The sequence below is a fragment of the Hemibagrus wyckioides genome, linkage group LG26 (assembly GCF_019097595.1).
Source record: "Hemibagrus wyckioides isolate EC202008001 linkage group LG26, SWU_Hwy_1.0, whole genome shotgun sequence".
NCBI lineage: Eukaryota > Metazoa > Chordata > Actinopteri > Siluriformes > Bagridae > Hemibagrus > Hemibagrus wyckioides.
In genome coordinates, this window is record NC_080735.1 from 17,599,873 (window position 1) to 17,612,928 (window position 13,056).

General features: G+C 40.9%; 1 protein-coding gene across 1 annotated transcript; it reads right to left on the reverse strand.

Annotated features, from left to right (window-relative positions):
- Positions 1-1,288: 1,288 nt before the first annotated feature.
- Positions 1,289-12,903, reverse strand: ifngr1 (interferon gamma receptor 1). Its single transcript, XM_058380440.1, has 7 exons — positions 12,657-12,903; positions 7,373-7,490; positions 6,779-6,954; positions 6,530-6,681; positions 3,880-4,042; positions 3,647-3,789; positions 1,289-2,718 (listed from the first exon to the last, which is right to left on the reverse strand). The coding sequence occupies exons 1-7, from the start codon at positions 12,718-12,720 to the stop codon at positions 2,389-2,391; spliced, it is 1,146 nt and encodes a 381-aa protein (XP_058236423.1). The 5' UTR covers positions 12,721-12,903; the 3' UTR covers positions 1,289-2,388.
- Positions 12,904-13,056: the final 153 nt, after the last annotated feature.

The window sequence follows — 13,056 nt, forward strand, 5'->3', positions numbered from 1 at the left end:
TTCTAAACACAAACAGGAGGGTTGAGTATTATTGTGTACGCTATTTTCGAACTTTCTTAGAAAAACTTTCTTACAGAGTACTGGGAAAAACCTCCTGTCCTGCACCTAAGCTGTATCAGACTTTTGCTGATATTATTACTATTAATAATAATAATAATAATAATAATAATAATAATATTATTAATAATAAAATCTTTCCTCATTTTAAAGTATGCGGGATACCAAATATGTAAATGAGTAGAAATAACGTTTTAATACTTATAATAATAATAATAATAGAGTAGAAAATTAGATATCATTTTAAAAGAAATCTTTCCTCTGCATGTCATTTCATGTCTCTGAGTGCAATTTATTTTTGAAAGTTTTGTGGATAAATGCTTTTAAGTGTCAAAGTTCAGGAGAACGAGTTTCCAGTTAAAAACCAGCAGCAGGTGAGATCTCCTCCACATCCCATGAGTTATCTCTTACCTACTAAAAAAAATAGATTTTTCCTTCAGTCTTCCTGTAAAGTGTTTTGATGTGATTAATGTCGAGACTCTTTTGGCACCATTTTGGAAAATATCATACCATGGGACACAGTTGAAAGGATCGATATAAGTTAAGTAGTCTTTGTCACATGTACGTTACGGCACAGTGAAATTCTTTCTTCGCATATCCCATGCTTGGGGGTTGGAGTCAGAGCACAGGGTCAGCCATGATGCAGCACCCCTGGAGCAGGGTGGGTTAGGGGCCTTGCTCAAGGGCCCAACGGTTGCAGCTTAGCGGTACTGGGACTTGAACCCTGATTGTCCAGTCAACGACCCAGAGCTTTAACCACTTGACCTACCAACGCCAATATACAGATTTTGAGGCTCCCTAGAAGTAGCTGGAGAACCTTATACTTTCATACTTGTTTTTCTCCCCTATACAACCACCACCAATCATTTACATTTGATTTGCTGAAAAACCAGATGAAGTACTTTTTAGCTCCCAAACACTCTAAGTTGAGGACCTGAAACCAACATGGCGGACCAACAAAATGCTGGTTATTAAATAAGGTCTGTACTTTAACCCTGATTTATACACACATCAAGTCACACTAAGTTCAGGTCGGACCTGCTAGATGTTCATCAAGAAGCAGAAAGTTTACGATTAGATTAGATGAGTTTAGATTAGCGCCGCAGCAACAAGACGTCTGCAACGCTGACTGAAAAGTAGAGTAGAAAAACTCGCTTGTGTTAGTTGTGTTAGTAACACAACTTGTTGTGTTGTGATAGTAATCAACAAAAATGACTTGAGTTATTACTTTACAAGTTTATTTCTCATCCATAATTGGCCCAACAACATGAAAATATTGTATATCTGAATAAACACCCGTATATAAATAAAGGCAAGGTTCATTTGCCGGCTAGCTAAGTTAGCCAAAATGCAAGCATTTAACTATCTAGCTAGATTTCATTCACACAAATTTATATTAATATTAAACACAACAGGTAATAGCTGAAGAAAATTCAACATGGCATTGAAGTTTAGTACAGACTTTCACTCTATAAAACATTCATTTAGTCATCTAGCTAGCAAAGTGTCCATAATCTCCTGAGGTTTTGGATTGCGTATTTTAGCATTTAAACTTGCACCAGTGCTACAGAGGCGTCTTCACGGTCTTAGACATTGCTGCAAGACACGTGGCACCTCTGGCAGGCGTTGGTTTGATTTGGTCTTTTAATGGTTTTACACAGCGTTCAGTAGAAGTTGTTTATTACAGCAGTGTGTGAATATCTGCACAGATCACGTGCGCTCTGCTGTCTTCAGTACCTTTGGTAGTCGTTGCACCGAGTTTGCATAAAGTTAAATGTATCTCAACACACGTTGCTGAACACGTCTAGTGTCCGGCGCTCACTGTCACTCGTCACTGCAAGCCGCAGCAGCTTTCAATGAAAATCAGTGATCTCTGAGTGGCTGTAGGTGTGAACATTGCATTATAGTGAATCATGTAGTCAGTTACTGTAATTAGAGCAACTGTTTTCTACTTTCCACTCTTGCAACACAGGCGTATAATTAGACCCACAGGATCTAGTTCCTTTTTTGCCCTGAGCACAATGGTCTATTAATGCATATATGTAAAATCTGTGTGTGGGGTAAGAACATGAGCTCTTTGAGCCGGCAGTCAGTAATAAACACTTATACATGGTGTGGGTGTGTTAGGACATGGAGAACTGAAATTCTGAGTCCTGCAGGTCTACTTCAGAACAGCTTTATACTGGCGTCAGCATAAAGAAACATTACTGCAGCTGAGACACGAAGAATCTGGGTTCACATTATTTATATTCTGTCCTCCGTCACATCTCTCTCTGACTTCTTAGAACCGGAGATGTGTATCTTTTTGATTAACGAAAGATCTGAGACCTATCAACATTTGTAATTTTGCACCATGTCTCCAGGACTCATTTCTAACAGTGCGTGCGGCCGGTCATAACCCGAACTCAAGTTGCTGCCCGAAAGGTCCTCTGCTTTCCCGTACTTGCACAAGCTGTCCATGGATTCGCTGCTTCCTGAGTTTGTAAGCTCGTCGTCGTCCTCCTCCTCAGTGCATTGAGAAGAGTGGGTGGTTTCTGAGGGCGTGGTGCTCTCCTGTATGTCGAGTGTCATGTGCGGGGGATCTTTATCAACCAGGTTAACTTCAGGGCTCACGGGGTCCGGCACCACGCTTAAAAACTCGATGAGAGGAGTCTTGCTCTTCTGTTAATGAGGAAAGGAATTTAGCACAAAACAATGTGGTGAGACACCAAGAATGCCACACAACACGTCCACCATTATCTTACACACACACACACACCCACACGGAAGCGATATCTATGGTAGAGTTTGTTCAACATTTGAACACTACTTTAGAATGGTTTATTATGAAAACATGTTTTGCCGAAGCGTTCGTTCTCGACTCTACCTGCAAGCTCGTAACAATTTTTCACGCAACAGGAAGACCTGAATCTTTTTACAGGACACGTCAGTCATGGATTCTTTTCTGTTATTGTTAGCCTAAGAACTGTTCATGTTTTTTGTTTGTTTTGCTATGGCATTTCTAGCCTGTGAACATGTTTCTACATTTACGTTTTATATTCAAGTTCACTTTTCATGTAATTCCCAATACTGTACCTCTGGGTTCAGCCCATCGTTTGTATCATTAAATGAATATTGTTAACGGATAAATGACGGAACTCAGAGATTATAGCCAGTGGTTCCTTCATCCTGGATTATCGGTGCCTGGTGTATTTGGTGTAACTGGTATAAGTATATAAGGGCAGGGTTACTGTTCCAAGACCCTTTTTCCTGAGGCAGTAAAATCCTCCTGAGAAATCCTCGTCTGAAGATTTCGATTACACTAGATCCGTCTAAAAATAATACTTCCTCTTCATTGAACCTAATCTTTTGCATCATATACCCTTAAAACCACAGAACCCTTTCCAAACATCCGCTATTTCTGGTTACCTAACCTCCTCCTCGCTAATGGAGCAGATTAACCAGAAAGCACAGCTAACATTTTCCTGTTGAAGTCCTGACTCACTTCCTCCAACGTCTGAAAAGAATGATTTCTTTTTTTTTCTTGTAATTTTCTACCGATTCTTGTGTAATCTGTATGACTACAAAAACAATTACAATGACGACTTACCAGAAACTCTGGGAACATGGAATGGATGTCCTCCTTGAGGTTCTTCTTCATTCGCTTCACCAGAAACACAGAGACCAAGGCCAAAGTGACGAACACTGCGAAACTGACCAGCAGTGGGACGAGGTACGTGCTGAGGGGTGGCACTGAGGTGAAGACCCGAAGTGAAGATGAGCAACATTCATAGATTTGCCTAATCATAGCTGAGTAAAGATCATAACGTTTGTTATACTTACCAGGATAAAGTTGGCCATAGTGACAGTAAGGTTCTGTTCGCCTTAGAGGGGTTTGTCTGATGAACCCCACAAGTGTGACGCAGTATTTTTCTTGGTTTTCTGGGAATGATATGTTGCTCTCACACATCTTTGACTCGTGAACACAAGTCACCTCTTCAGGTATCTGAAAAGAGAAGAACATACATATATTGCAGACCTGTTAGCTTATACCTCTTGTGTTATTTGTTTATTTTGTTCATCCGAGGTACCTCAAAGTCCCAGTAGAACCCTTTTAGACGAAAAAGAACCCTTAATTATATGAAGCGCATTATTATTTATTACAATAATTGTATTATTAATTATTTCAAGCTATGAGTGCTGAAGGTGATGAGAGGATCAGCGAAGCATCTACCCACCTTCCCTTGTGCTCGGGTTTGGATTTGAGCCAAAGGGAAATGTCAGAACTGATGACTGTGGTGCTGTGGAAACTTGAACACTGAACTAATATTACTTTGGTAAAATCTTTGAAACCAAACCCATGTTATCTGATCACCTGTGTTCTTTAACTGGTGCAGTGGTTAAGAGTTGTGGTTGTGACAGGTGAGTAATGTCGAAAATATCTAAGCTAGTTAACCACATAAACACACTCCTCCTACAGGACATATATATAACGAAGCTGAAGAACCAGATCTGTGTGAATAGATGAAGCCATTTTTAAACACTTCCCAGAAACCACACAGTTACAACACAGAACACAGCAACAACCAGTTTCCCAGCTTCTCGGTTGTGTTTTCATAGCTACACTTTTGGTTACTGTGAAAAGTGACCCAGGAAGTGATGTGTACTGACTATCATCTGCCAGGAGCTGAAAGGATTTTGTCCCTCGTTCAAATGCTATAAAGCAGAACTCTAGTGTGAGATCCTGTGGGTCCACTGGATGGGCTTCGGCTGTGTGTTGAGAGGTCGCTGGTTCAGGTCTCCAGGATAGATATGGAAGGTGCAGGATGGCTAAGTGATGTGATGTGACATAAGATTTTGGGGGGTGGAGGATCATTTCCAAGCAGCTGGCACCCCACAGTCCAACAAAATGACCAAAAGAGCTTGAAAAGAGAGCATCAACCAATTTTCACAAGCTTTCTCTACCTGTTCTCACTCTTGGTACAGGAACCAGAACCAGGTTCATACCTCTGTGTTTAGAGTCAAGGCTTTAACCACAACTCCACCAGAACACAAAGCTCTAGTTGTTGTAGGCTGTTTGTCTTTGAGGTGAGGACTCAATACACTTTAGACTTGAGTCATGAACGAAACAGGATAAAACAGACAAAAGGATGGACTGAAGCCTGAATAGACAGGACGTATTTCTTGTAAAACAGGTCCACAGCAATACAAATGTGTGGAGCTGAATTTAGAATTATTGTGTAGAAGTTTTAGTCACTGTGGACGATGTGTGTAATGTGTAAGTTTGGGCATGCTGGGAAGTTTGGTTACAACATGGAACTGAAATGGATTGAACTGAGATTATGATGTCATAAGTCTAGACAAAATATCCAATAATGGAAAATCGATCGGTTGTGAGTCTAGTCTATAACTGCTTATCATTTTTCCACAAGTTAGCCATCAAAGACCTTCAGCTCAATTAAAGTTCAGCTGAATTTAGCACAGAGATTCTACATGCATTTGGTTAGCTAGAGCCAAACCTTCATCATGCTCATCCTGGCATATGGGTCATATGTTGGACTTCCTAATAATCAATCAATCCATCAATTCATCCATCAACCAATCTATTTGTCAGTCCATCAATCCATCAACCCATCTATAAGTCCGTCCATTAGTCTATCAAGCCATCCATCTATTAATCCCTCCAACCAACCAATCCATCAGTCCATTAATCCATGAATCAATCCATCCACCAGTCCATTAATCCATCTATAAGTCCATCCATTCATCTATTAATCCATCCATTAATTTCTCCAACCAATCAATTCATCAGTCCATCAATCTATCAATCAATCCATCAACCAACCCATCCTTTAGTCCATCAAGCCATCAATCATTCCCTCCTTCAACCAATCCATCCATCCCTCTTCCTTTACCGCACCCCCCCTCTCTACTCTTGAGTTCCCAGACACGTTCTGCTCTCCAGACCTGTTTGATCTACCCTGATGCCCTACTTCCTCTTGGAATGATGTCCAACATAGGTCCTGGACGTAGGTGAGATTGCTGCGAACGGCACAACTTACAAAACCTTGGAGATAGCTTTAGGACTGCAATTGATACGATCCATTTTGTACTCAAGCCTCCATCACTGATCAGTTCTTCATAACTTTAACAAGACAGACTTCATGTTGTAACTCAAATGAATTTCCTGGTTACACAATCGCCCATACTTTTGAGTATACACTACACAGGTCTAGAAGGGAAATGATTTTATAAATCACACTATTTAGCATTAAACAGATGAAGATTTCTCCTCACCACCGTCACCTCTTCGATGCTCACAGGGGATAAATTAATATCCTGCGTTTATATATGTCTGTAAAGCTACTTTTTGACAATGCCCAATGTTAAAACTGAATTGAACCTGCTTTTACGGATCTCCCTACAGTGCAAACTCTAAACACTAAGGTGTGCGAGAGAAAAAGGGATGTAGATGAGTTTTCTCAGCCCTTGCCTCGTCCCTGTAGAGAACGTACTCCAGCGTGTCTGACTTTAAGAGTCCGCGTAGAGCAAGTGTGTCTCTGTACAGGTGTAAAGGGTTGGCGAACTGAACAAACAACTGTCCATCTTGAGGAAACACTGTGACTTCGGGGAACTCGAGGCTACCTGAGAACAGAAAAAGGAGGCAGGGTTTTAATCCTTTAAGCCTTTTGTGTTGAGAAGAAAGGTCTCAAGATGAAAACAGAAAAACGATTGTACTTACAGGTGATATTGGCTCGCATCAGAGCATTGAATGAGAACGTTGGTGATACTGCAAACTCAGACTCCTGTTTTCCGTCTCTAGCCTTCACCTTCACAACGTAAAAGTTGTAGCCTGGATCATCGAGCAGGGATGATAGGTCGAGGTGACGAGATTTTGTGTGAACAGTGATATTTTTCCTGTGAGGTCAAGAAAAGGATGTAGAAAGATGCACAAAATTTGTAGCCATTTTTTGCTCAATATTCTTTAAAAAATATCCTGAATAAAACTGAATGTATCTAGGATTTCCTCTTACACCATTACAATAAACCAAATAAATAATTGTTAAACCTTTTCCGAGACATTTTAGTCATTCAACTCTAGATGTGGTCCAGTCTCCAAGATTGACTGTTAATTTCCAATTAACTCTCCTATGCTAGTGGCATTTATTCTACGCTGTTCTAAAAAATGATTTAATGTTCTGATGAAGTGTAATAAATTGGTAGTTAGCTGTATAAATCACTTCTGTCCACTCCCATTACATCTGACCACTAAGTCATGTGACCCGAGTTTGGACCATCCTGATCATCCCGCTCCAGTCGAGTGTGTCCTACTCACCCAAAGTTAGTTTTGATCTCTAACTCGAAGTCGGCTTGCTCGCTGAGCCCCGCGGCCGTCCACTCCACCACCGCTCCATTACTGTCACACTTCACCGACACGTCAGAAGGAGCGGGAACTTATGGATAGAAGGAGATGTGAAAAGAGAAATAAGAGAATAAACAGCAGGTCACAATGTGTTTTATTCCTCTGACAGTCGAGGTCAGAAGTGTACACATGGCCTGGAGAGGGCAATATGTTAAATCATTTGAATAAGACTGGTCATAAATACTGCCCTGGATTTCACAGAACAGATCGTTACAAGAATCAAACGTTTACACACGCTCGATTCCTAATCCTGTGTAGTGATACCTGGACTGCTGTACTGTTTTCATATTTTTTTGTTCATGAGTCTCTGGTTTGTCCTGAGCACTTAAACTGCCCAGAATCTGCATCCTGACCCCTTTCCAACAGCAGCCGAGTCCGAGATCCATCTTTTCACACTGATGGACTCAAACACGACTGTTACACACACCGCAAACATTCACTGAGACTCCAACCATACACACTGTTTACTGGGGTGGGGGACGATGACGACAAAATGGCGGCCCAACAAAACTCTCATCCAACATCATCTACAAAGCTTGTTACGGCTGTTGTTGCTTTCAACTGTTTAACTTTATTTGATGTTTTATTTGCTGTTTGAGTCAGGAACTTGGGCCAAGAGCTACTCCTGTTATATTATTAGTAACATTTATTTCCATAGCTTATTGTCATAAACCGAACCAGCTGAATAAGCTATTGTTGTGTGAACTTCGAACAGGTATATTTTACAATACAATCCACATACGCAGCATATTCACTGTTGAGTTAAATGATTAATACAACGGGTTTGCTGAAGAGACTCGTGGGATTTTCCTTCATTCACATGGATTCTGTTATTTATCAGCAAATTGTTACTGACAGTATCCTCACACATTTCCTGATGTCCTCAGCAAGACTGAAAAAGACTTAGATATGATAGATATAAAAAATGGAAAACCTTTGACACTGAAGGTCTTATGAAATTTTACTGGACTTTATGTGATTAAGTAACAGTATTTTTATGGCATTCATATCCAACTGCAATGAGAATATTAAACTTTACTTTATTCTGAAACACCAGCCGCACTGATAAGAAATGTCTACAGCACACAGATTGGGATGAAATTTAAACAGGTTTATTGAGTTCATTTGATTTTGTACAATACTCTATGAAACTTCAGGCGAACTACCTTAGAAGTGCATCGTGAACTACCCGTGACGTGTTGGAGACCCCTGATATAACGTGTAAAACTGAACCATTTGATATGTTTGGATTTGGGCAGTGCCTGAGGAGGAAATTAGGAGTCATCAGTGTCCCAGTGTGTAGCATAGTGTAGTGTGTCCATACCAGAGCCCCAACTCGTACTCGTGTACACCACAAGAGAGCTGCTTATATTGAGACGCAGTATGTATCTATTTCTTTATGTTTGTTCTGTTGTTTACACACATCTTTTGAAAAGTCATCGGCTCATTGTCAAAATCCCTAGCCAAGGCAAACACTGCATTCAAAGTTGAGTTAAGTCTTCTTCACCAACTCATAACACACAGACACACACACGACATGAATAGCCATTTGAAAGCACCAGTTCAGGAGAGATATAATGAGTGGAAAACTACTATGGTGATGGCCTCTAGCACTGTTCTTTTCCTCTTTAGAAAATACTACATGCATCTCAGCAAACTGTAACGTGTTCTAGAAAGAAATAAACCTGCTGGATATTCTGTAAGGTAATAATATTAGGCTGCATCATGCGGAAAGTGTCTAAACTGGAAGTTAAGGAACATGAATCGAGTCCTGATGTGCTTCAGATCTTTCTCCCTCATTGTCAGAGCATGAAGCAAACAACTCCAGCCGGATCTCCTCCGTGACTGCTCTCCTCCTTTGCCTCTCACCTCTCTCTCTCTCTCTCTCTCTAAATCCCTCTGCACCTCTGGCATCTGTTCTTCTTCTTATGTTTCTATTTTTATTTTCGTTAAAGTGGCGCCTGATAACCGAAACTCAGCAGGTGTTCGTCCAGGTGAGGAGTCAGTGGAGGAACCGCTGGACGGAGTTCAGTGTTCTTGACTGGCAGTGTTTGTTCACGAGATCTTATCAGTGAAGTTTAGAGAATTGTGTGATGTCGTTTTGAGGAAGAAGCAGGTAGTGTTTTGTGCGTCAGTGAAGGACCAGGTTTACTTCTTTCAGCTTTCGGAAGTAATGCAAATGGAATTTTTTAAAAAGTTTGGGCTTCGGCGACATCACACATACGAGTCCCTGTCACCATAGCAACGGTGTAAATACTTGCGATTCACCTCCTGACCAATCAGATTCGAGAACTCAACAACGATGAGGAACGATCAATCATCGTAATAAGTAAGAGAAGAATGCTGGAGAATATGAGGATTAACATTTTTCTCTTGTTAGTTAGAACAGCTCAGAACTGCTTAGAGAAAAGATCTGAGACAAGCAGGCAGCCAGCCAGCCCCAGAGGTGGAACTTTACTGATACAGAAGGGGGAATGCTTGGGAATCTTCGTCACAACATCAGAACACTCACATTATGCAACATTAAAAAAAATCTTTTATGTAGCGTATTTGTACACCTACACAGTACACGGGGTGTGTCTCTTCTGTACAGATAAAACATGAATGATTGGTGCGTCAATGCCACATGAAATCAACACCAAGTAGTCATGACCCGGTCCCGTATTTGTCTTTCTAGACAGACAGACAGACAGACAGACAGACAGACAGACAGATAGATAGATAGATAGATAGATAGATAGATAGAGGCAGGCAGGCAGACAGACAGGCAGGTAGAGAGATACAGAGATAGAGAGAGAGAGAAAAATACAGAGAGACAGACAGATTTACATCTTAAAGCAGGGAGATGATACAGAGTGGATACAGATACTCCAGGTAGAGAGGGTAAGAACCACACCCAGGCTGTTTTATCTGACAGGTTTGACTCCTGCACTGTGCACATTATCAGATCATAAGTAGCAGCTAATGTAAGTTCCTTATGAGTCACGTCAACAAACTGAACAAAAATTAAGTGAATAAGAAGCGATGTGTATCGCAGCACTGCATCACGCCACTGCATCACGCCACTGCATCACGGCACCTCAGTGATGATTTACCACATGAACATGTTTTTTTGTGTACAGTGTGTACATCTGATGTATTGTATATAGTTTATTCACTGGATCTATTGATCGTTTATTAACTCCTGAACTTTCCACCAGCTTGAGTGGACCTATTTATTCACCAGTCAAGTTAATAACCAGAAGAAGTCAATAATAATGATGACGAATAGGATATCTGTGAGTAACAACAACAAGAATCACCACACATCCATGGTAGGAGTCCATCAAATAAAAAAAAACCTTAAGGCATCTATTTACAATGCCATAAATTAGTGATAAACGTTTATGCTGTACCATGCTGACCATCAAGTTTAACAAGCAGCAATTAAACCAATAAGGAAATGAAAGGTTTTTTTTTTTTTTTAAAAAAAAAAAAAAAAACTAATCGCCACTTTAAAGAAAGTTTCTATTTATAATCACATTTACATTTCATTTACGTCATTTGGCACATGCCCTTATCCAGAGCGCTGAAAGTGCTTAAAAATCACCATCACTGAATACATCACTACTGGTTCATGAGGTCACAGACACCAGACACCAACACCATCAGTCTAAATCTCTGTTTCTCTGAAAGTAATACATGACATATCGCTTTAATCCTTCACTCTATACTCGTAGACATATTTCATGGTGTCGAATGTGACAGATTTATACATGTTTGGTCCAGAATAAAACACAACCTAACCACATGACCCACGGCTGATGCTAACGTCTTAAGCCGGTGTTGTGGAATGCGACACAGATATAAGCATCAATCAAAGATGGCAAGCGATCAGCACTTCCAGTAGATGATGATGTCACGTGTGGATCTGTTGCCAGTAAAAAGTAGAAGAAAACCTGTTTAGATCTTATTAAAAGAAAACCTGTATGACTGCAGTCCTGGGTTTTTTTTGGTCTATTGTCTTCTTAATCTCTGTGTTAAGTCCTGTCTGCGCATGTTGCCTGAAGCACACACTACACTCTCAGGTACAGTAAAGGAAGAAGAATAAGAACTGAGAGGACAAAGTCTTTTCACACATTACATTACAGCACAGAGGAATTTGTTTCCTCATGTGTCCCAGTTGAGGAAGTTGTGGTCAGAGCGCAGGGCCAGCTATCCCCCCTGGAGCAGGGAGGGTTAAGAGTCTTGCCCAACAGTGGAGCTTGGTGGTGCTGGGACTTGAACCCCGATCCTACAATCAACAACCCAGAGCCTTAACCACTTCAACCACCACTGCCCCACCTGCCTTTATTTTTTTGGTGTGTTGTAAATGTTGTATGATGAAACCAGACACCAAACACAGTTCATAATAAATTTGCTTCAGTAGTTACTGTGAAAAGTCCTATTACTTATTGCCACACTTTTTCACACACACACACACACAGAGCCAGAGATAAGTTTCTCAGGAGGACTCAGCATATACAAGACTGTATTCTCTGTGTGGTTTATACTGTTCATACTCCAGTACTATATTCACATATACACAAACATTATATACATCTCTCTCTCTCTCTCTCTCTCTCTCTCTCTCTCTCTATATATATATATATATATAGACAGAGAGAGAGAGACAGAGAGACAGAGAGATCGAGATCCAATTTCTGTAACTCCTACACGGGGTCATGAAGAGTCTGGAGTATATCCCAGGGGACTCAAGTGGGGGACACCATAGACAGGGTGCCAAACCACCACAAGGCACACACAACACACACACACACACTACAGACGCCAGTCTACCTACAACATATATCTTATAACTGAGGGAGGAAACCAGAGAACCCTGATGAAACCCCTGAAACACAGAGAGTACATGAATTCCCCGAGTTCCCCCAGAGGAATCGAACCCCTGACCCTGGAGGTTATATATACCTATATACTTATATATATATATATATATATATATATATATAAATTATGATTTTGTCCTGAATATGTTTCTATTTTTATGGTTAGTTATTCTGAACACTCTTGCTGCTGTGATCTATAAATTTCCCTCTGGGAGGAATAAAGTGATCCATCAGTTATGACAGATTTAACTTGATTAATCGGTAGTAACTTGTAGTTTGTGTGTGTGTGTGTGTGTGTGAGAGAGAGTGAACGAATGTGAGTTACTTACCGGCGTGTGTAAGTCTCGTCAGTACAGTAAATACAGTCAGGACACCTGGAGTAATAAGGCGCATTGTGCCGAGCGGAAGACCACAGAGTTTCACTCAGTCATGGGTTCCTCTAAATCCACACTTATTAAATAACCCGGGGTGAAGTGTTTATAATAATCAGCCAGAAACACGAGGCAAGTCGAATAAATAAATCCATCCAGAGTGCGCGCGTGCGTGTGTATATGTGTGCTGACGTGAAGCAGCTCCTCTCAGTGGAAACGCGGTCGTTAAGACAATCACACTGAAGCGGCTCACGTGTCCTCACTTCCGCGTGCTAACCCGCACCTTCCCGCATGCAGCGAGCCATAAACACCGAGCTGACCTTCTGTGTCAATCAGCAATGTGCCAATTTAACACGCA